This window comes from Dama dama, chromosome 11 (assembly GCF_033118175.1).
Source record: "Dama dama isolate Ldn47 chromosome 11, ASM3311817v1, whole genome shotgun sequence".
Lineage (NCBI taxonomy): Eukaryota > Metazoa > Chordata > Mammalia > Artiodactyla > Cervidae > Dama > Dama dama.
In genome coordinates, this window is record NC_083691.1 from 43,309,544 (window position 1) to 43,334,821 (window position 25,278).

The window sequence follows — 25,278 nt, forward strand, 5'->3', positions numbered from 1 at the left end:
TCCGCTGGGTAAAGCTGGGTCGACCCGGAAATAAAATCTTTTTAAAAACTCTTCACAATCTGCAGGGGCGGGAGGAATGTGACTAGTCGGGAAGACTGGACGGCTTCGCAGGTTGCTAAGCGACGAGGCGGGAGAGCGCGCGCACGCTGGAGCCGCTGAAGAGTTCTTAAGGGATGCGTGGTGCGGCATCTCCGAGACCGAAAGGACGCAGCGAAAGCTCCGCGTCCTCCAGGGTCCTTCTTCTCTAATTAGAGGACTCTCGCTCTCGTAGTGTCCCGTGACGTAGTGAGGGGTTTGCGGGGACGCCCTCTCAGGGGCGGCTGGGGGCTGCGCATCTTCCACACTCAGGAGACAGGTGAGTCCCAGCCCGAGGCTAGACCCTAGAGTCTGGTTTGCGGTTGTGCGCCGTCCCGCATTGCCTTTGTGGACACAGGTACAGCTCTTCTGCTCGCCAGTACCTCTCTCCGCGCACTGTTAGGGGGAAGGTATTGTGGAGGGCCCTGAAGTTCGTGCCATGTCCCTGCTGTAAGATACAGCTTTTCTCAAGATACGTGAAAAATATTGAGCTTCTGCTTTGTGGGAAATGAGCCCGTCCCTTACTGGTGTGCAGTCTAACTTTTTCTCTTAAGTCCTCTGGGAATGTTGATACTTTTGTCCGTTCTATTTTGGAAACCGGATGCTCTTTAAACCATCTTGAGCTTTAAATTATGCAAAACCTGCATTTCTAAGGAAAGCGTGGCAGCTGAATGGGAGACTCTGATTGTTAATTAGGGGGTCTCAGCTGGTAAAACAACTTAACGAGGTTTTCGTTTGAAATTAATGCTGCCCAAGAAAATTGTTGTGCTCTCTGAAACCTTGTTGCATGTGGTATTAAGATGTAATGCTTTAGAATAGCATGTGTGTGAAATAAATGAAATATCTATATTAGATAACATTGGTGTAACTTCTGGTTGCATTGCTAGTTAAAGGCCAAAAGGTATCTTTCAATTTTACTCTGTTCACTGGTAATTGAATGCAAGTGGTATGTTTCAGTTTTTCTTTCCTCAGTTTTGGAGGGTTTGCTATTATGGAAAAGAAATAGAATCTTACTTTCTAATTGGAGCTATCAATAGTGTTTATCATAGCTTAATGACTCTCTTTCTTAAGTAACTATTCACCTGTTTTTCAGACAACTATCTCCTGGTTTTCCTCTGTCATTGGTTGCTCCTTCTCAGTGTTCTTTGTGAGTTCTTTTTCTGCCTCTAATCTCTTAACCTTGGAGTACCTGTATTCTGTCTGCACTTAATTCCTTAGTGATCTAATTCATGAATTGCTAGTTTCAAAATGCCACCTCTGTGTTAGACATTCTCAAGTTTGTGTCTAGTCCTGAATTCCAGACCTCAGTGTCCGCTGCCTTGTTACTTGTCTTTAGAGAACTTGAGTTTCTAATGTGCATAGTTTTCACTATTCTACAGTGTTTTCTACTGAGCAATTGTATGTAGAAGTAAAACACTACATCCTTTGATACAGATATTAATAATATGACCTATAATTTCTCCAGTTCTAAGATGTTGGTTATGGATGGGATTATGAGGTTTCAAATAAGAGTAGTGGAGAATATGGATTGGTTAGATGAAGACTGTTGTAATAAACTGGCCAGGAGAGCATAGAGCAAGAATTTTAGGGTGTGGCATTCTGTTAGGCACTAGGGATCCAGATATTAGTAATACACAGTTGCTGCCTTTTTAGAGCTCCCAGTTTAGCAGGGAACACAGATGTGTAAACCAATAATGGCATCATGGTGTGACCTGGTTAGTAGTAGTTAGGTAGCAGGTTAGTAAATCTGGGTTGCCACAGTTTCACAAAAGAGGTGCTGTCTGAATGAGAACAAACAGATGTTTCTTCCAGACAGCTAGGGTAGAGGAGGTGGAACCACATTTGCAGCATTGCAGGTAGTGTTTTGGCATTTAACATCTTGCAAACATGAAGATCTACAAGACCTTCTAGAACTAATATCCAAAAAAGATGTTCTGTTCATTATAGGGGACTGGAATGCAAAAGTAGGAAGTCAAGAAACAGCTGGAGTAACAGGCAAATTTGACCTTGGAGTACAAAATGTGAAGGAGGGCAAAGGCTAACAGAGTTTTGCCAAGAAAACCCACTGGTCATAACAAACACCCTATTACAACAACAGAAGAGAAGACTCTATAGGTGGACATGACCGGACGGTATATACTGAAGTCAGATTGATTATATTCTTTGCAGCCAAAGATGGAGAAGCTCTATGCAGTCAGCAAAAACAAGACCGGGAGCTGACAGTGGCTCAGATCATGACCTTACTTTATTGCCAAATTCAGACTTAAATTGAAGAACATAGGGGAAACCACTAGACGATTGAGGTATGACCTAAATCAAATCCCTTACGATTATACAGTGGAAGTGAGAAATGGATTTAAGGGACTAGATCTGATAGACAGAGTGCCTGAAGAACTGTGGATGAAGGTTCGTGACAGGAGGCGGTGATCAAGATCGTCCCTAAGAAAAAGAAATGCAAAAAGGAAAAATGGCTGTCTGAAGAGGCTTTACAAATAGCTGAGAAAAGAAGAGAAGCTAAAGGCAAAGAAGAAAAGAAAAGATATATCCATTTGAATGCAGAGTTCCAAAGTATAGCAAGGAGAGATAAGAAAGCCTTCCTCAGTGATCAATGCAAAGAAATAGAGGAAAACAATAGAATGGGAAAGACTAGAGATCTCTTCAGAAGATTAGAGATACCAAGGGAGCATTTCATGCAAAGATGGGCATAATAAAGGACAGAAACGGTATGGACCTAACAGAAGCAGAAGATATTAAGAAGAGGTGGCAAGAATACACAGAAGAACTATACAAAAAGACCTTTATGACCCAGATAACCATGATGGTGTGATCACTCAGCTAGAGCCAGACATCCTAGAATGTGAAGTCAAGTGGGCCTTAGGAAGCATCACTACGAACAAAGCTAGTGGAGGTGATAGAATTCCATTTGAGCTATTTCAAATCCTAAAAGATGATGCTGTGGAAGTGCTGCACTCAATATGCTAGCAAATTTGGAAAATTCAGCAGTGACCACGGACTGGAAAAGGTCAGTCTTCATTCCAATTCCAAAGAAAAACAATGTCAAGGAATGTTCATACTACTGCACAATTGCACTCATTTCACATGCCAGCAAAGTAATGCTCAAAATTCTCCAAGCCAGGCTTCAACAGTACTTAAACCATGATTCTTCAGATGTTCAAGCTGGATTTAGAAAGAACAGAGGAACCAGAGATCAAATAGCCAAAATCTGTTGGGTCATTGAAAAAGCAAGAAAGTTCAGAAAAACATCAATTTCTGCTTTATTGACTATGCCAAAGCCTTTGTGTGAATCACAGTAAACTGGGAAATTCTGAAAGAGATGGGAATACCAGACCACCTGACCTGCTCCTGAGAAATCTGTATGCAGGTCAGGAAGCAACTGGACATGGAACAATAGGCTGGTTCCAAATCGGGAAAGGAGTACGTCAAGACTGTATATTGTCACCCTACTTATTTAACTTATATGCAGAGTACATCATGAGAAATGCTGGGCTGGAAGAAGCACAAGCTGGAATCAAGATTGCTGGGAGAAATATCAATAACCTCAGATACTCAGATGACACCACCCTTATGGCAGAAAGGGAAGAAGAACTAAAGAGCCTCTTGATGAAAGTGAAAGAGGAGAGTGAAAAAGTTGGCTTAAACCTCAACATTCAGAAAGCTAAGATCATGGCATCTGGTCCCATCATGTCATGAGAAATAGATGGGGAAACAATGGAAACAGTTAGAGACTTTATTTTGGGTGGCTCCAAAATCACTGCAGAAGGTGACTGCAGTCATAAAATTAAAAGACACTTGCTCCTTCGAAGAAAAGCTGTGATCAACCTAGACATCATATTAAAAAGCAGAGACATTACTTTGCCAACAAACGTACGTCTAGTGAAAGCTATGGTTTTTCCAGTAGTCATGTATGGATGTGAGAATTGGACTATAAAGAAAACTGAGCACCAAAGAATTGATGCTTTTGAACTGTGGTATTGGAGAAGACCCTTGAGAGTCCCTTGGACTGCAAGAGATCTAACCAGTCAATCCTAAAGGAAATCAGTCCTGAATATTCATTGGAAGGACTGATGTTGAAGCTGAAACTCCAAAACTTTGGCCGTCTAATGCAAAGAACTGACTTATTGGAAAAGACCCTGATGCTGGTCAAGATTGAAGGCAAGAGAAGGGGATGACAGAGGATGAGATGGTTGGATGGTATCACTGACTCGATGGATATGAATTTGAACAAGCTCCAGGAGGTGGTGATGGACAGGGAAACCTGGCGTGCTGTAGTGCATGGGGTCACAAAGAGTCTAACACGACTGAGCGACTGAACTGACTGAAACATACGTGTTCTAAGGCTCTGATTTTTAACAAACTAAGCCTGGAATTGTGTTGCTATTTGGCTATTACATTCAAATTAATTAAAAATTAAATAAAATTGGTGCCCAAGCATTCCCTTTTTCTGTATCCTCACCAACACTTGTTATTAGTTGTTTTCTTGGTAATAACCTTTTGGACAGGTGTGAATTTGTATCCCATTGTGGTTTCAATTTGTGTTTCCTTGATAATTAAGCATCTTTTCATGTGTCTTTTGGCCATCTGTACATCTTTGGAGAAATTTCAATTCAGGTCCTTGGTCCATTTTTTAATTTAGTTATTTTGGTTTTTTAAGTTGAGTTATATGAGTTTTTATATATTTTTGATATTAACTCTTTATTGTACATATATTTGCAAATTTCTTCTCACTTTTGCTAGGCTGCCTTTTTGTGTGTTTGATGGTTTCCTTTGCTGTGCAAAAGCTTTTCAGTTGATGTAGTCTCATTTGTTTATTTTTCTTTTGTTTCACTTGCATGAGGGGACTTAACTAAAAAATATTGCTAAGCTGTCTTGGTGGGATTGTAAATAGGTGCAGCTCCTATGGAAAATAGCATTGAGGTTCTTTATAAAATAAAAGTAGAGCTGCCATATGATCCAGCAGTTTCACTTCTGGGCATTTACCTAAAGAAAACAGAAATACTAATTCAAAAAGATATATGCCCTCCAATGTTCATTGCAGCATTATTTATAGTAGCCAAGGTATGAAAGCGACCTAAGGATCTAGTGGCAGACTAATGGGAAAAGAAGATGTGATATATGAATAATACTTAGCCATAAAAATATAAATCTTGACAATTCTGTCAATATGGATCAATCTTGAGAGTATTATACTCAGTCCATAAGTCAGAGAAGGACAAATACCACATGCTCTCACTTATACATGAAATCTAAACAGCAAAACAAATGAAACAGAGAACAAACAGGTAGTTTCCAGAAGGGAGGGGATAGACAGGTGGATAAAATACGTGTAGGGGATTAAAATGTGCAGCTCTCCAGTTATATAATAGGTAAACCATGGGATGTAATACACAACATTAAGGATATTGCCAGTAATACTGTAATACCTTTGTATGGAGACAGATGGTTACTAGGCTCATCTTGGTCATTTCACAAGGTATGCAAATATCAAGTCACTATGTAGTACACCTGAAACTAACATAATATCGTTTGTCAACTATATGTGAATGTAAAATTAATTTAAAAACATTTTCTCAGTCACACCAGGTACATTTCAAGTGCTCAGTAGCCACAGGTGACAGAATAGTATGTTTTTGTTATCACCCAAAGTTCTGCTGCATGGCTTCCAAAACTTAGTGGATTAGCAAGGCATCTTCCAGAGCAGGAGCAGCTGGAGCATATCTTTGTGGAGGCATTTCTTCTGCCCATGTGTATACCCTATGGAGGGCATCACTATCAGTGATTCTGACTACACAGGAGGAGTCCTGTGCGAGGCAAGAGAGAAACCCAGTTCTTGTCTTAATCGTTGCTGATTTTTTCTGGAAGAACTAACATTAACAGTTTTGGTGTGCAAAGTTTACAAACAATGCATTGTCCTAGGTCATGAGTGAAACCTAGCACCTGCAAGCTGGCATCATCAAGAGGGGATAGGAAAGCATAGTCATTGCCTGAGTGACGCAGACAACATCTGTCTTCTGCTGTCTACTGTTCTGGAATACCTGTTATAGGGAAAGAGCAAATTAGCCAAGATGGCAGTATTCAGGATGTCTCTCTCCCCACATTTTGTAAATAATGATTATGTAACAGCTGAGATCACTTATAGCACTGTGCATGCACCTCACAAGGTACTCGCTTGGCCATGGGCTTCTTTTGTTCTGTAAGCATGCCTAAGCTCCATCTGGAAAGCCCTTGTGGGCTCCATTATGGTTATGTTAAGTCTGCTTCTGTGTCAGCCAGGAGAGAAGTTTAGGTTACGACTGCTGCTGCAGCCGCTGTGTCAGCCAGGAGATGCAGTTCCTACAGCTCCTCGCTGCTTCTTCCAGCCTCTTGGCTTGCGCCGTGCCTACTGTGGGTTCAGCAAACAGTGTGCACAGTGAGGTACAGCAAGACGCCTATGTCCCGTCGCATTTTAGGTAGATAGAAGAGCATGTGCCACTTGGTTCAGACCTTGTGGATAATGAAGGTTAACAGAGAAAGGAACTCAGTTGGGGTGTTTGTACATTTTAATGTGTGCAACAGGTGCTTATGCACTTTTTATGAATCGTGATATATGTTTTATTTGCATAGTATATGTGTTCTCTATTATGTTACCTTTATTATGAGTTCTTATTACATGTATAGCTGGTTTTATACTTTATAATATTTTCAGTTTGGCTTAAACAAAAATGCTTTTTGAAGTCAAATTTTGTGATTTTTGTCATCCTTAAGGAAGGAGAGAGAGAGATGTCACTGGGGAATAGCATAGGGGTGCTTTAAATGTATTGGTGGGTGGAGAGTATTAATTTTATTGTTTGTTCAATTCACCACTCAGCTAAACAAAGAATATTATGAACTCCTTCCTGGAGATAATGTGTTGACACACATACTCACTCTTGTGTGTACAGATGTATTTTACAATCATAAAAAGTCATAAGTTATTCAACAATAATAAAAATAATAAATTAATATTTTCTCTTATCTCCTACTAACTAGAGATTATGAAAACATGTCTTGTGTCACTGCTAATGACTTTACATGTAAAGTGCTATATAAGCACAAACATAATTACATTTTCTCATAAATATGTCCAAAATAGATATTTAATAATTACACTCATTGTTTAAAAAAATTAAGATGTATGAAAAGACTCTAAATGGATCAATTTATGGTTAATAAGGGGTGTGGAAGAAGATTTTGGAGAGTAAGTAGAAGTATGGGGAGGGACAGGAGAGTAGGGGGGAAAAAGCAATTGAATATGAAGAACTAACATTGAAGTGAAAGTTAAAGAGGAGGAAAAAAGATCTCAGCAAAGATACTCATTTGCATTGTACACCTTTACTTTAGCCAGCTTACTTGCTGTTGCTCAAACAAGCAACAAAGTCCTACAGTATTCTGCCTCTACTTTTAGTGTGCTTTTCCTCACCTGGACTCTCAGACTCTATTTCTGCCTGTTAAAATCCATTCTGCCAGACTCTTTCCAATGCTTTGGTGTATATGAAGCTTCCCCCCCACCACCACCACTTAAAAACTATCACAAAAAGTTACAAACATAAGCAAAATGAAGAGACAGTGTAATTTTTCAGTCCATCATGCAGCTTCAATAATTATTAACATTTTCCCTGTCTTTTAAAATATATCTCCCTGCTTCCTCCCTCCCCCAACATTTTCAAACATGCAGAAAAGCTGTACAGTGAGTATCCTTGACAGTATTCTGAGTTCAGTCAGGAGAGAGAACTATACTGGTTATTTAAAAATTTAATATGACTATTAATTTCCTCTTTCAAAGAGGACACAAACAGATGGAGAAACATACCGTGTTCATGGATTGGAAGAATTAATATTGTCAAAATGGCTATTCTACCCAAAGCAGTCTATAGATTCAGTGCAATCCCTATCAAGCTACCAACGGTATTTTTCACAGAACTAGACCAAAGAATTTCACAATTTGTATGGAAATACAAAAAACCTCGAATAGCCAAAGTAATCTTGAGAAAGAAGAATGGAACTGGAGGACTCAACCTGCCTGACTTCAGACTCTACTACAAAGCCACAGTCATCAAGACAGTATGGTACTGGCACAAAGACAGAAATATAGATCAATGGAACAGAATAGAAAGCCCAGAGATAAATCCACGAACCTATGGACACCTTATCTTTGACAAAGGAGGCAAGGATATACAATGGAAAAAAGACAACCTCTTTAACAAGTGGTGCTGGGAAAACTGGTCAACCACTTGTAAAAGAATGAAACTAGAACACTTTCTAACACCATACGCAAAAATAAACTCAAAATGGATTAAAGATCTAAATGTAAGACCAGAAACTATAAAACTCCTAGAGGAGAACATAGGCAAAACACTCTCCGACATAAATCAAAGCAAGATCCTCTATGACCCACCTCCCAGAATATTGGAAATAAAAGCAAAACTAAACAAATGGGACCTAATGAAACTTAAAAGCTTTTGCACAACAAAGGAAACTATAAATAAGGTGAGAAGACAGCCCTCAGATTGGGAGAAAATAATAGCAAATGAAGAAACAGACAAAGGATTAATCTCAAAAATATACAAGCAACTCCTGCAGCTCAATTCCAGAAAAATAAATGACCCAATCAAAAAATGGGCCAAAGAACTAAACAGACATTTCTCCAAAGAAGACATACAGATGGCTAACAAACACATGAAAAGATGCTCAACATCACTCATTATTAGAGAAATGCAAATCAAAACCACAAGGAGGTACCATTACACGCCAGTCAGGATGGCTGCTATCCAAAAGTCTACAAGCAATAAATGCTGGAGAGGGTGTGGAGAAAAGGGAACCCTCTTACACTGTTGGTGGGAATGCAAACTAGTACAGCCGCTATGGAAAACAGTGTGGAGATTTCTTAAAAAACTGGAAATAGAACTGCCATATGACCCAGCAATCCCACTTCTGGGCATACACACTGAGGAAACCAGATCTGAAAGAGACACGTGCACCCCAGTGTTCATCGCAGCACTGTTTATAATAGCCAGGACATGGAAGCAACCTAGATGCCCATCAGCAGATGAATGGATAAGGAAGCTGTGGTACATATACATCATGGAATATTACTCAGCCATTAAAAAGAATTCATTTGAATCAGTTCTAATGAGATGGATGAAAGTAGAGCCCATTATACAGAGTGAAGTAAGCCAGAAAGATAAAGAACATTACAGCATACTGACACATATATATGGAATTTAGAAAGGTGATAACGATAACCCTATATGCAGAACAGAAAAAGAGACACAGAAACACAGAACAGACTTTTGAACTTTGTGGGAGAATGTGAGGGTGGGATATTTGAAAAGAACAGCATGTATACTATCTATGGTGAAACAGATCACCAGCCCAGGTGGGATGCACGAGACAAGTGCTCGGGCCTGGTGCACTGGGAAGACTCAGAGGAATCGGGTGGAGAGGGAGGTGGGAGGGGGGATCGGGATTGGGAATACATGTAAATCCATGGCTGATTCATATCAATGTATGACAAAACCCACTGGGAAAAAAAAATAATAATAATAAAAATTAAAAAAGAAAAAAAGAAAAAAAAAATTTAATATGACAAATTGTTAACCAGAACAAGGAGAGGTGATTAACTATTAAAAGAGGTAAAAGAGCTCAGAGTTTAAAGGTCCCAGAAGTAGCAGTTGCAAAAGAGCAGCTCTTACTACTTGGACAAGGAAGAAAGACTGGGAGAGAGTCCTTCCCAGAGCTTGGATGCAAGCCTCTTCAAAAAGGGCATACCTACCGTGGCTACAGAGCATGAGGCCACGGCTGGAACCTGTCTCCTCATCAGTGCTTTTGGGCCTTCACTCTAATTAATAATAATAATAGAGAACCAGAATCCAGAAGGGAAGTATTTCTCTGCTGCTAGGTGGCATAGTGGCATAGAATCCACCTGCCAGTACAGGAGACTCAAGAGACACAGGTTCGATCCCCAGGTTGGGAAGATCCCCTGGAGTAGGAAAATGACAACTTACACCAGTATTCTTGCCTGGAAAATTACTTGGACAGAGCTGCCTGGTGGGCTGTAGTCCACGGGGCTGCAGAGAGTCAGATACAGCTGAGTGACTTAGCACAGCAGCACACGTGGTGACGTGATGGGGTCACCCCGTGGCCCTCTCTAAAGCTGGTGAAGGAGAAGCCTTTAGAACTCTAGTTCCATTGTCATAAAGTGGGGCAAAGAAAGGTAGATTTGATGCTGAGAGATAACAGATTGATAACTGGCACACCTATATAGCTGGGGCTTCCTTGGTGGCTCAGATGGTAAAGAATCTGCTTGCAATGCAGGAGACTTGGGTTTGATCCCTGGGTCGGGAAGATCCCCTGGAGAAGGGAATGGCAGCCCTCTTCAGTATTCTTGCTTGGAGAATTCCATAGACAGAGGAGCCTGGTGGGCTACAGTCCACAGGGTCGCAAAGAATCAGACATGACTGAGTGACTTTCATCTATTCACACCTGTATAGTACCTGTCTAATTTCTACACTTGTTAAGCATTTTGCTTTATTTACTTTATTGTGTATCTGCACACCTGTCCATCCACATGAAGTCTTTTTTTGATTCTTCAGCCTGATGGCTCTTTGTTTTGAATTTTAAAAATTACCTGTATATTTAATCTCGGGGCGGGGGGGCCGGGGGTGGGGTGTGGAAATGACTAAAAGTGGCTCCCTCTAGGTGGGGATTAATTGGGAATGAGCATGAAGGAACTTTTTGGGTGACAGTAATGGTCTATATCTTGATAGGAGTTTGCCTTACAGAGGTATAAGAATTTGTAAAAATCTGCAAATGATACGAGATTTGTGCATTTCATATTTGTAATTTTTTTTCTAAAAACATCTGTAAAAATTACTAAACTCTAGTTAGTGATAGGTATGCTAAAGTATTTAGGGATGAAACATACTTATGCCAGAAACTTTGAAATGCATTAAAAATACAAGGTGGGTTGACGGAATTGTAGAAAGATGAATAGTTAGTCCATAAACATCTAAATAAGGCAAATATGGGGCTTCCCTGGTGGCTCAGATGGTAGAGAACCTACCATCAGATGGTAGCGTGAAAGACTGGATGGAGTTCGATCCCTGGGTCGGGAAGATCCCCTGGAGAAGGGCATGGCTATCCACTGCAGTATTCTTGCCTGGAGAATTCCATGGACAGAGGAGCCTGGCAGGCAACAGTCCATGGGATTGCAGAGAGTCAGGCATGACTGAGCGACTTTCACTTTCAAAGCAAATACAGTAATGTGAGAAAATACCCATATAATAAAATGTTAATTGTACAATTTTGGTGGTGTTTACTGTATATTAGTTAAAAAAAAATATTTGCCCGCATCTGGTCTTAATTGCAACACATGGAATCCTCATTGCATCGTACGGGATCTTTCACTGTGAAAGTGTGGACTCTAGTTGTAGCCTGTGGTCTTAGTTACTCTGAGCCATGTGAGACCTTAGTCCCCATCTAAGGATCGAACCCCTGTCCCCTGCATTGTGAGGTGAATTCTTAACCATTGAACCACCAGGGGAGTCCCTGTAGATTACTTTCAGCTTTTCGGTATCAGTTATTAGACTGAAATTTCCTCGAGTTCAGAGACTGTGTCTTGTACATCTGTAAATGCCTCATGGAACACAACATGATACCTTTCTCACAATAGGAACAAACAAAATGCCTTTAAAATTGCCATTGTGGAGTTGGAAGACTAATCTTGGCTTAAAGAACCTAAACCCTCCAAACTTTTCTTGCTAAACAGAAATTTTGTAAATGCAAATAATACTGGAAAGTGATTGGAAGAAGTTGCGAAATATTGAGAATATCAGAAATTTCCCAGATGTATTTTGATAATTTAGTAAAAATTTATTATCATGTTTTGGTAAATAGCTTATTATTAATTTGTTTAGCAAATCATTCAGCTAAATTATCAGACTTAAGCTATAGGTAGAATTAAGGCTAGTTTAGATCATAAAATGTATACTTAAAATTGTCTTTTGTTCCAGTATAATGTATTTATTATCTGGTGTGCTTGGTTTGCCTGGAGAGTATGGTTGGCTCCATACGCCATACAACAAATGAGAAATAAATGGAGTCCCACAGAATGGGCATATATTATGCTTACTTGTTTAATAACCTTTCTGCAGACCTTAGAATTTTTAATAATGATAATGTTTAATCTTTATAATATTTTTGATAATTCAGTACATTGTCTCCGATCATAATTATGGGCATTTACTAGCATTATAATTACATAATTTTTCCCAGTGAAAGGAATAATACAGACTTCATCACACCTGGTTTTCATTTGGATCCTACAGTTTAAGGCTGCCATTTTTTATTATTTCTGATAATATAACAAATGATAGAGTAGGCTATAAAGATATGGCTTAAATAGTTGATTCAAGTTTTCTGACAGGTATCTCAATATTCTAGTCACTGTGCAATTTTTAGGTCTGTTATAACTTATTTCCCAACAGTGACCAGGCTAGTACAACATAATTTGCAAATATATTAGTTAAAATGATAATTTCTAATATTCTGGGTATAATTTCTTTTGCGTTTTATTTGACATAGCTTCATTTAGTTACTTTTTCCCCTTTTTAAAAAAATTATCAAAGATTACAATTGTACAATATTTAGAAGTATAGAACAAAATACAATTATTGGAAGATAATTGCTCTGCAATATTGTGTTGGGCTCAACACAAATCAGCCACAGGTATACATATGTCCCCTCCCTCCTGAACCCCACTCCCTTCTCCTTCCCCATTCTGCCTCTCTAGGTTGTCAGAGAACACTGGGGCTCAAGCTCCCTGTTTCACACAGCAAATTCTCATTTGCTGTCTGTTTTACATGTGGTAATATATATGTTTCCATGCTAGTCTCTCAATTTGTCCCACTCTCTCCTTCCCCCATTGTGTCCACAAGCCTGTTCTGTATGTCTGTGTCTCCATTGCTGCCCTGCAAATAGGTTCATCAGTACCGTCTTTCTAGATTCCATACACATGTTATACACAATATTTGTGTTTCCCTTTCTGATTTACTTCAGTTTGTATACTAGACTCTAGGTTCATTCACCTCATTAGGACTGACTCGAATGTGTGTTTTTTTATACCCGAGCAGTATTCCATTGCATATTATGTACCACAATTTCTGTATCTATTCATCTGTTCATGGACATAGGTTGCTTCCATGTTTTAGATATTGTAAAAAGTGCTGCAACAAACATTAGGGTACATGTGTCTCTTACAGTTTTCTCAGGGTATGTGCCTAGTGGTGGGATTGTTGGGTCATACGGTAGTTGTATTCCTAGTTTTTTAAACAATCACCATACTACTCTCCATAGTGGCTGTATCAATTTACATTCCCACCAACAGTGCAGGAGGGTTTCTTTTTCTCTACATTCTCTGCAGAATTTATTTGTTTGTAGATTTTTTAATGATGACAGTTCTGACTGGTGATACTTCATTGTAGTTTTGATTTGCATTTCTCTGGTAATGAGCAGTGTTTAGCATCTTGTCATGTGTTTGTTGGCCATCTATCTTTGGAGAAATGTCTGTTTAGGTCTTCTGCCTGTTTTTTTATTGTGTTTGTTTTTCTGGTATTGACTTGCATGAGCTGCTTGTATATTTTGTAAATTAATCCTTTGTCAGTTGTTTTGTTTGCAATTGTTTTCTCCCATTCTGAGGGTTGTTCTTTAATCTTGTTTATTTTTTTCCTTTGCTATGCAAAAGCTTTTAAGTTTAATTAAGTCCCTTTTGTTTACATTTGATTTCCATTATTCTAAGAGGTGCGTCAAAGACATCTTGCTGTGATGTATGTCAAAGAGTGTACTGCCTATGTAGTTTCTGGCCTTACACTTAAATCTTTAATCCATTTTGGATTTATTTTTGTGTATGATGTTAGAAAGTGTTCTAGTTTCATTCTTCTACATTTAGCAGTCCAGTTTTCCCAGTACCACTTATTGAATAGGCTGTCTTTTCTGTATTGTATATCCTTGGCTCCTTTGTTAAAGAGAAGGTGCCCATACGTGCATGGGTTTATCTCTGGGCTTTCTATCTTGTTCCATTGGTCTGTATTTCTGTTTTTGTTCTAATATGACAGAGTCTTAATGACTGTAGCTTTGTAGTATAGTCTGAAGTTAGGAAGATTGACTCCTCCAGCTCATTTCTTCTTGCGGGATCTTTTGTGTTTTCATACAAATTGTGAAATTTTTTTTTCTAGTTCTGTAAAAAATACCATTGGTAGTTTGACAGGGATTGCATTGACTTTCTAGGTTACTTTAGGTAGTATAGTCATTTTTTATGGTATTGATTCTTCCAATCCAAGAACATGGTATATCCCTCCATCTGTTTGTGTCATCCTTGACTTCTTTCATCAGTTCCTTACAGTTTCTGTATACAGCTCTTTTGTCTCTTTAGGTAGGTTTATCCCTAGGTGTTTTATTATTTTTGTTGCAGCTGTGAATGGGATTGTTTCCTTGACTTCTCTTTCTGATTTTTCACTGTTAGTATACAGGAATACAAGGGATATCCTGTGTTACTTTATATCCTGAAACTTTACTGTATTCCTTGATTGTAGTAAAATTAGCTCTAGTAATTTTCTGGTGGAATCCTTAGGGTTTTCTGTGTATAGTATCTTGTCATCTGCAGATAGTGAGAGCTTTGCTTCTTCTTTTCTGATCTGAATTCCTTGTATTTCTTTTTCTTCTCTGGTTGCTATGGCTAGGACCTCCAAAACTATGTTGAAGAACAGTGGCAAGAGTGAATGCCCTTGTCTTGTTCCTTTTCTTAGAGGAAATGCTTTCAGTTTTTCACCATTGAGAATAATGTTTCTGTGGGTTTGTTGTATGTGACCTTTATATGTTGTTCCTTCTATGCCTACTTTCTAGAGAGTTTTTATCATAAATAGGTGTTGAATTTTGTCAAAACCTTTTTCTGCATCTGTTGAGATGATCATGTGGTTTTTAATCTTTGAGTTAGTTGATATATGGTGTATCACATTGATTTGCATATATTGAAGAATCTTTGCATCCCTGGGACAAAACCACTTGATCATGGTGTATGATCCTTTTATTGTGCTGTTGGCTTCTGTTTGCTAGAATTTTGTTGAAGATTTTTGCATCTGTGTTCATCAGTGATATTGGCCTGTAATTTTCTTTTTTTGTGGTATCTTTGTCTGTTTTTGGTATCAGGGTGATGGTGGCTATGTAGAATGAGTTTGGGAGTTTTCCTTCCTCTGGAATTTTCTGGAAGAGTTTGAGCAGTATAGGTGTTAGCTCTTGTCTAAACTTTTGCTAGAATTCGCCTGTAAGGCCATCTGGCTCTGGACTTTTGTTTGTTGGAAGATTTTTTATTACTGTTTCAATTTTGGTGCTTGTGATTGGCCTGTTCATGCTTTCTATTTCTTCTTGGTTCAGTTTTGGAAGGTTGTACTTTTCTAAGACAGACCTTAGAATTTATGTTGCAAAGTGCTCATTGTAAAGATAGGAAGTTGCAAACTGTCCCCAAAAGATGGGATTCCCTGAGTAAGGATGGCTCTCTACAACACTGCTGCTACATCTAAAGCCTTTGTTCCTTTTTAGTTGAACATTTCAGTGCCTTAGTTCCCAAGTCTGGTTTTATAATAGCTCTCCCATATTTTGCCAAGTTTAAAGAATTGTGACGCATAAGGAATTTACTTATATGTTAAATTTAATATATAGAACCTGGAAATGAATCAAGTTTTCATGACTTACAGCTGAGATTTGTCATGTGGTGTCTTCCTTGAACTATTTCATATAAGAAGGACTCAAAATTAATGTTGGTGTTATTTTTCTTGGCCCTCATGAATTTAATCATTTTGTTTTACATTTAACAGAAAGCATATTTATATATGTGTATACATATATACATCGGAGAAGGCGATGGCACCCCACTCCAGTACTCTTGCCTGGAAAATCCCATGGATGGAGGAGTCTGGTAGGGTGTAGTCCATGGGGTCGCAAAGAGTCGGATACGACTGAGCGACTTCACTTTCACTTTTCACTTTCATGCATTGGAGAAGGAAATGGCAACCCACTCCGGTGTTCTTGCCTGGAGAATCCCAGGGACAGGGGAGCCTGGTGGGCTGCCGTCTGTGGGATCACACAGAGTCGGACATGACTGAAGCGACTTAGCAGCAGCAGCAGCAGAGTGAGTGATTATCATCCTCATTTTACAGGTTAAGAAACTCAGTTCAAAGGTTGTGACTTGTCTGAGGGCTTCTTGCTAAGAAAACTAAGCAAGAAAACTAAGATCTTACATTAAAAACAGAAAAAAAACCCTCCATATTCCCTCACACATTTAAAAATTAACATCTAAAATATACCATGTCTATACAGTTGTAAAGGTTATAATTTCCTTTACAATATATTATAAATGAGTTAAGTTTTGAGGAATATTGTAAAAAACTGAGAAATAAATTATAGAATGTACTTGAAAGAGAGATTACTAAAAGTTAAGATTAAAATGGTGCAGTGATAATAAAGTGTAAATGTTTAAAATCACATGAATCATGATAATGCTATTTCTCATTGCTTAATTTATATTAAAGTGGTGCAAAGTGGGCTTAAAATGATGTTATTTATGAAGTTAGGAGTATGATAAAAGGAAAAGTATTCCTTCAGTAAACTTCTTAACACTTCACAAACTTGTGTGTGTATGTATTTTAATAAAGGAAGAAAGTGACTTGCTGAAAGTGAGTTGGTCTGACAATTAGCAGATGATTTTATATTTGTCAATAGAAAGTAGAAAGTAACATTTTCTAAGATCAGTCTTGACCGTAATTGGAATAAATATTTCATTATGTAATATGCTGGAAGAGTGTGGCTTACATTAAATTCCATACTAAGCATTGGGCTTACAGTGCCTGAATGGCTCTTGTGGGACAGGACACAGCAGCTGCCTCTGGCTGTCCCTCCCTCTCTGAGGAGCAAATGAGATCTCCTTTTCTCATATGGAGTAGGTATGCATTATTCCCCAAATCTTGTTTCTCAGAGTATTGACTTTCACCTCAAACCCTTATTTAAAATTTCTGTATTCCACTAAATGAATTCTTCTACTAGCTGCTAAGAGAAAAATATTTCCCCCTGTTGTCGTTCTTAAAAATCTCATAATTTCTGTCCTTGATTTACAGTGAATTTACAAGGAAGAACTTTTGTAAGCAGAATTCTCGTCACAGTCTTTTAGCAGGCTGGGACATCTCCATACTCCAGTAAGGCTACAAACATGTATGCCTCTGTCCACCAACCCAGATGCACACAACCATAGTCTCCTGTCTAGTAGTTCACAGGCCTCGCTCTCTTCAGAGTTGGTTCCCCTTGTTAATCGGGTTTCCCTGGTGGCTCAGATGGTAATGAATTTGCCTGCAATGTGGGAGACCTGGATTTGATCCCTGGGTCGAGAAGATCCTCTGGAGAAGACAATGGCAACCCACTCCATTATTCTTGCCTGGAGAATCCCATGGATGTAGGAGCCTGGAGGGCTACAGTTCATGGGGTCACAAAGAGTAGGACACGACTGAGCAATAACACTTTCCCTTTCCCCTTGTTAATCAGATGAAGGAATGCATCAATGATGAACATTTCACAGGTAATATATGTTGGAAGAGAGAAGTAGGTGGAAGTATCAGCATGTTTCCAATTATACTAATAATAAGGTTGTCTGTCTTCTCTGCCTTCTTAAAGAACCATCTCTAGTAATAACTAATGTCAAGTAGCATAATTTGCCATTGCAGTTTCATTGTGAGTTTGAATCTCCAGGTGGTTTCTGAATTCGTTGTAAGCATTCATTTTGTTAAAGCAACAGACAATAGAGCATTGAACTGTTATGCTGGATTTGGAGATGTTCTTAGCATTTTTTCCCCAGCTTAGCATTTTTTAGATAATGTTTAATTCAGATTAGAGAAAATACTTGAAATACCATTCTAACAACTTCCAGCAGAGCTATTAAAGGAGTGTTAAGTTTCAGATCCCTAAACTTGAATATTGGCTCTTTATACTGTAGGTATTTTGGAACTTAGAAGATTTTATACTTTTACACTATGAAATTACTTAACCTCCTGTTAATTTTATCTATAATGTATGTAAAAGTTGTATGCATCTAGTTAAAAATAATTCATTTTAATGTTTTCCTTAATGAAATACAGTTAAACTTTTAGGCTTTTTTTGTGTAACAGTTTTGTAATCTGATTCCCTTTAATTGAAACTAGCAAAGTAATATTTGGAGAGTAACTTAATGTGCCCTTACTGTTGGCTTAGGTATCTGCTCACATAGCAATATGAGCTTTACATAGCATTGGTGTAGTGGTGACTCAGAAGTAAAGAATCAGCCTGCGATGCAGGAGGCATGGGTTCAATCCCTGGCTTGGGAAGATACCCTGGAGAAGGAAATGGCAACCTGCTCCAGTATTCTTGCCTGGAAAATTCCATGGACAGAGGAGCCCATGAGGCTGCAAAGAGTTGGACACAATTGAGCGTGCACACACTGCCCTGCACCGAACATGGGTGTAGAAATATCTCTTAGAGACCTTGCTTTCAGCTCTAAGGTATATACCCAGTAGTGGAATTCCTGCATTATGTGGTAACGCTACTTCTAATTTTTGAGTAACTGCCATGTTTTCATTAGCAGTTACACCATTTTACATTCCCATCAACATTGCACAGGTTCTGATTTTCGGTATCCTTGCCAACACTTTTTGTTTCTGTTTTTTTGTAGCGCCCATTCTAATACTGTGGAGTGGTATGTCCTTCTAGTTTTGATTAGCATTTCCTTAATGATTAGTGGTTTGAATATCTTTTCATGTGCCTACTGGCCACTCCTATATCTTCTTTAGAGAAATGTCTACTAAAATCCTTTGCCCATTTTTTAAATCTGATTCTTTGGTTTTTCTGATGTTGAGTTTTAGAACTTCTCTATATATTCTCTGTCTTAATACCTTATCAGATATATGGTTTGTAAATATTTTCTCCAATTGTGTGGGTTGCCTTTTTACTCTGTAGATCTCTGAATAGTTAACTTTCTTTTTTTTTTTTTTTAAGGCATAGTGTTTTAAATAACTCTTTCAGGTAATATTCATCTTTGATACTAAGTTAAACTACACAAGTGGTAGTTTCTCAAAGGTTATTTGCAAAATGTAACCTGAAAAAAATATCATTGAATATTTCCTATTCTGCCACATTAAAATCCATAGGCCTATCTTGCCTATTGAATGGATCATGTATTAATGGATGATTTTTTAAGTAATGTGTTATTTTACTAAGGGTAATGTCCTTTGATGCCCCAACTTTAAAAATTTTCATTAACTTCAAATTCATTAACATCAACTTTCAAATTGTCTGTTTTCTGTGCCATTGCTCTCATACCAAAGAAACTGTTGCCAGGACCAACGTTATGAAGCTTTTGTTCCTATGTTTTTTCCTAAGACTTTTATTGTTCTAGGTCTCTCAGATTTAAGTCCTTAACCCATTTTGAGTTAATTTTTATATATGGTTTTAAGTAAGGGTCCAACTTCATTCTTTTGCCCATTGATATGATGTTTTGCCAGCACCATTTGTTAAAAAGACTTGTCCTTTTCCCCATTAAATGGTCTTGGCACATTTGTCAAAAATTTGACATTTTATGTGACAGTTTATTTCTGGGCTTTCTGTTCTGTTCTGTTGGTTTATGTAGCTGTTTTTATGCTAGTGCTGCACTGTTTGAATTATCCTAGCTTTGTAATAAGTTTTGATATTAAGAACTGTCAGGGGAGTGTGTAATTTCCTTGGTTCTGTCTCGTCACAACAAAAATTTGAAGCGACAGATGTTAAAGCGGACAGTGTTACAGCTCAGTGTTACAGCTCTGTGTTACAGCTCAGTTTTATTTAGAAAATAAAGGAAAATACATCCTTGAGGTGTGAGGGCATTCTGATCCAAAAGACACAAAGAGAAGAGAGAGAAAGAGAGAGAGCACGTGCGCGCAGGAGAGAGACCCCCAGCCCTTTGGCTCCTCTTTTTATATGTTTTTTCCTCCCCCTGAGCTTTCCCTATGTAAATTGGGCTAGCCAGGAGTGCTGTTTGTTCTTCCTAAGGTCCTCACTCCAGTCCCCGTACCTTCCTTTGTTCTATTTTTGCGGGCTTTTCCCTTCCTTGTCTTTCAGCCACCACCATTCTGGATTCCTTTCTCCAATTCTAACTACCTAACAGAACTATGCGGAGAAGTCAATGGCACCACACTCCAGTATTCTTTTGCCTGGAAAATCCCATGGACGGAGGAGCCTGTCAGGCTTCAGTCCATGGGGTCGCTAGGAGTCGGACACGACTAGCAACTTCACTTTCACGCACTGGAGAAGGAAATGGCAACCCACTCCAGTGATCTTGCCTGGAGCATCCCAGGGATGGGGGAGCCTGGTGGGCTGCCGTCTATGGGGTCGCACAGAGTCGGACACGACTGAAGCGACTTAGCAGTAGCAGCAACAGAACTATGAGCCTTTCAGTTTTGAGGTTGTTTTTTTTTTTCCATTTGTTTTGGCTATTTGGGGTTTCTAGAGATTCCATTTAAAATTTAAGTTGAGTTTTTCTATTAATATTTCTGCAAAATATGTCATTGGGATTTTGACAGTGATCTCGGGTGGCCTCGGCCTGCAGTGGCTTGGAACGGGGCTTGGGTTCCCAGCTGAAGGCTGGGCTGGGTCATAGCGGTGAAAGTACCAGATACCAGTACCATCCACTAGACCAGGGTCATAGCGGTGAAAGTACCAGATACCAGTACCATCCACTAGACCAGAGGTCAGTGACAAGGGCCCTGGTCCTTTGGCTTTGCAGAAAAGAATTCCTACAAAGATGGAAAGCAGTGAAACAAGTGAAGTATTTAGTACCTGTGGATAGACACAATGGTCGACTCAGAGAGAGAGAGAGAGAGAGAGAGAGAGAGTGTCACTGAGTCATGCCCTCGAGGCAGTTAGAATTACTCTTCTAGGGTATTTCTTCCCAGTTTCCTTTGGCCAATCATTTTGAATTACCTGGTTCACAGTCCATATTTGGTATATCTCAGGATCCTCCCATTTGTGCACATGCATCTCTTAGCCGAGATGGATTTTACTGAAAAGGCATCTGAGTAGAACATCCCTTGACATAATTCCCCTTTGGCCTCCAAGGAGTGTCTTCTGTGCTTGTGTGGTTAGGAGGTCTCCTGACTTCAGGAATAAGAAGTATGTGTTCTGTGCAGGGTCCAGCCTCCTCCCTTAATTGTCCTACTTTTCTTGTCTTGGAGTTTCAGTCTGTAGAGAGTGAATCTCCAGTTGCTTTACCCTCAGGGGAGGGGAGTCCATCTACCTCCTACCTTAATAGGGATTGTGTTGAATCTGTAGTACCCAAAGGTTGTTTTGGGTAGTATTGACATTGCCTATATTAAATCTTCCAATCCGTGACCATGAGATATGTTTCCATTTATTTGTCTTCTTCATTTCTTTCAAGGCATTGTTGTTTCATTGAACATGTCTTTTGCTTTCTTAATTCCTAAGTATTCTTTTTGATGCCATTGTAAATGGCATTGATTTTGTAATTTCCTTTTCAGATTCTTCATTGTTGATGTGTTGAAATACAAATAATTTTTGCCTGTTGACTTTGTTATCTTGTTACTTTGCTGAATTCCTTTATTCTGACAGTTTTCTATTCTGGAGTGTTTAGAGTTTTCTCCATATAAGATCATATTTGCAAACATTATTTTATTTCTTCCTTTCCAATTTGGATGCTTTTTATTTCATTTTCATACCTAATTGCTCTGGCTAGAACTTCCAGTACTATGTTGAATAGAAATGGTAAAAGTGGGCATGCTTACCTTGTTTCTGATTTTAAAGGGAAAGCTTTTAGTCTTGCACTATTGAGTATATTTGCTGTGGGTTTTCCATATACAACTTTTTTATCTGAAGTAGTTTCCTTCTATTTCTACTTTGTTGAGTGTTTTTATAATTCAAGTGTTTTGAAATTTGTCAAATACTTTTCTGCATCAATTGAGATGATTATGTGCTTTTTTTCTTTATTACATAAATGTGCATTACATCAGTCAAACAATCCTTGCATTCCAGTAATAAGTCCTACTTTGTCCTGGTGTTATCCTTTTAATATTCTGTTGAATTCTGTTTGCTAGTGTTTTGTAACGGTTTTCACATCAATATTCATGACAGATACTGGTCTGTAGTTTTCTTGTAGTGTCTCTGCATGGGTTTATTTTCAGGGTTATGCTAGCCTCATTGAATTTGTTAAGAAGTGTTCACTTTAAAAAAAAAGTGTTCACTTTTTTTCAATTTTGGGGAAGGATTAGCATTTTCTTCAATTTGGAGAAGGATTAGTATTAGTTCTTCAAGTGTTTGGTGAATTAACCTTTGAATCTGTCAGGTCCAGGACTTTTCTTTATTGGGAGATTTTATTATTGATTCAGTCTACTTACTAGTTATAGGTCTGTTCAGATTTTCTGTTTCTTCATGAGTGAGTCTTGGTAGGTTTGTGTGTTTCTAGGCATTTGTCTGTTTCATTTAAGTGACCGATTTTTCGGTGTACAATTATTCCCAGTAGTCTAAGTATGTTTTATTTCTGAAGAATTGGTAGTTATGTCCTCAGCTTCATTTCTGATTTTAGTAATTTGGTCTTTCCTCTTTTTTATCAATTTTGTTGACTTTAAAAAAAACCCGACTTTTGTTTTTATTGACTTTTTTCGATTATTTTCCTGTATTTTATTCATTTACCTCTGTTCTAATATTTATTATTTCTTCCCTTTGCTAGCTTTGGGTTTAGAGGGGTTTTGTTCTTTTTCTGGTTCCTTCAGTTGTAAAATTAAGTTGTTGATTTGAAATGTACCTTGTGTTTTAGTGTAAACATTTATAACTATAAATTCCCCCCAGCACTGCTTTTGCTGCAACCCATATGTTTTGGTATGCTGTATCTTCATTTTCATTTGTCTTTAAGTATTTTCTAACTTTGGTTGTGATTTTTTCCTTTGAAATATTGGTTGTTTAAAGTGTATTATTTCTACAATTTTTTGATTTTTCCAGTTTGACTCTTGTTACTGATTTCTAACTTTATTTCATTGTGGCCAGAAAAGATACTTTGTATGAGCTACATCTTTTAAAGCCTTTTGAGTTTTAATTTGTAGCATAATGTATAGTGGGTCTTAGAAAATGTTCTGTGTATACTTGAATGTATATGCCATTGTTGTTGGGTTGAGTGTTTTGTATATGTCTGTTAGATTTGGATGGTTTGTTGCATTTAGTTTTCAATTTCTTAGTTATATTCTTTCTCGTGGTTCTATCCATTATTGTGAGCGGGATATTGAAGTCCTCAACCCTATTTTAGAAGTGTCTGTTTCTCTCTCCAGTTCTGTCAATTCTTGCTTCATATATTTTAATGGTCTGTCATTAGTGTGTAAATGTTTATAATTGTATCTTCTTGTATTGAAGCTTTTTTTTCAACATATATCTTTGACTCTTGTAACCTTTTTTGTTTTAAAGTATGTTTTGTCTGACAGTAAAACTGCCACTGCTTTCTTATATTTAAAATAATTACTGATAAGGAGATTATTGGATTATAATAAACTGTGGAAAATTCTGACAGAGATGGGAATACCAGACCACCTGACCTGCCTCTTGAGACACCTGTATGCAGGTCAGGAAGCAACAGTTAGAACTGGACATGGAACTACAGACTGGTTCCAAATAGGAAAAGGAGTACATCAAGGCAGTATATTGTCACCCTACTTATTTTACTTATATGCAGAGTACATCATGAGAAACGCTGGACTGGAGGAAGCACAAGCTGGAATCAAGATTGCCGGGAGAAATATCAATAACCTCAGACATGCAGATGCTGCTGCTGCTAAGTCGCTTCAGTTGTGTCCGACTCTGTGAGACCCCATAGACGGCATCCCACCAGGCTCCCCCATCCCTGGGATTCTCCAGGCAAGAACACTGGAGTGGGTTGCCATTTCCTTCTCCAGTGCATGAAAGTGAAAAGTGAAAGTGAAGTTGCTCAGTTGTGTCCAACTCTTAGCGACCCAGAGGACTGCAGCCTACCAGGCTCCTCCGTCTATGGATTTTCCAGGCAAGAGTACTGGAGTGGGTTGCCATCGCCTTCTCTATTCATTTCATCTAGCAGGAGTCCCTTGAATATTTCTTGTAGGACAGGTCTAGTGGTCATGAATATCTTGTACTTTTGTTTATCTGGAAATGTCTGAATTTCCCCTTCATTTTTGAAGGACAGTTTGGTTAGAAATAGGATTCTTGGGTGACAGTTTTTTCTGTATCATGTTGAATGTCTTCTGGCCTCCAAAATTTCTGATGAGAAGTCTGCATATAATCTTACTGAGGATCCCTTCAATGTGATGACTCACTTGCTGCTTTTAAGATTCTTTTTTTTTTTTTTAATTAGTTGGAGGCTAATTACTTCACAACATTTCAGTGGGTTTTATCATACATTGATATGAATCAGCCATAGATTTACACGTATTCCCCATCCCGATCCCCCCTCCCACCTCCCTCTCCACCTGATTCCTCTGGGTCTTCCCAGTGCACCAGGCCCGAGCACTTGTCTCATGCATCCCACCTGGGCTGGTGATCTGTTTCACCATAGATAGTATACATGCTGTTCTTTTGAAATATCCCACCCTCACATTCTCCCACAAAGTTCAAAAGTCTGTTCTGTATTTCTGTGTCTCTTTTTCTGTTTTGCATATAGGGTTATCGTTACCATCTTTCTAAATTCCATATATATGTGTTAGTATGCTGTAATGTTCTTTATCTTTCTGGCTTACTTCACTCTGTATAAGGGGCTCCAGCTTCATCCATCTCATTAGGACTGGTTCAAATGAATTCTTTTTTAATGGCTGAGTAATATTCCATGGTGTATATGTACCACAGCTTCCTTATCCATTCATCTGCTGATGGGCATGTAGGTTGCTTCCATGTCCTGGCTATTATAAACAGTGCTGCGATGAACATTGGGGTGCACGTGTCTCTTTCAGATCTGGTTTCCTCAGTGTGTATGCCCAGAAGTGGGATTGCTGGGTCATATGGCAGTTCTATTTCCAGTTTTTTAAGAAATCTCCACACTGTTTTCCATAGCGGCTGTACTAGTTTGCATTCCCACCAACAGTGTAAGAGGGTTCCCTTTTC

The 25,278-nt window shown here is 38.6% G+C and overlaps 1 protein-coding gene across 1 annotated transcript in view; it reads left to right on the plus strand.

Annotated features, from left to right (window-relative positions):
- The first annotated feature begins 173 nt into the window (after nucleotides 1-173).
- WDPCP (WD repeat containing planar cell polarity effector) overlaps nucleotides 174-25,278 on the plus strand; it is a 296,203-nt gene continuing 271,098 nt past the window's right edge. Inside the window, exons 1-2 of the mRNA XM_061156106.1 lie at nucleotides 174-180; nucleotides 291-355. Of these exons, the coding sequence (XP_061012089.1) occupies nucleotides 174-180; nucleotides 291-355 (72 nt within the window). The remainder of the gene's footprint in view (nucleotides 181-290; nucleotides 356-25,278) is intronic.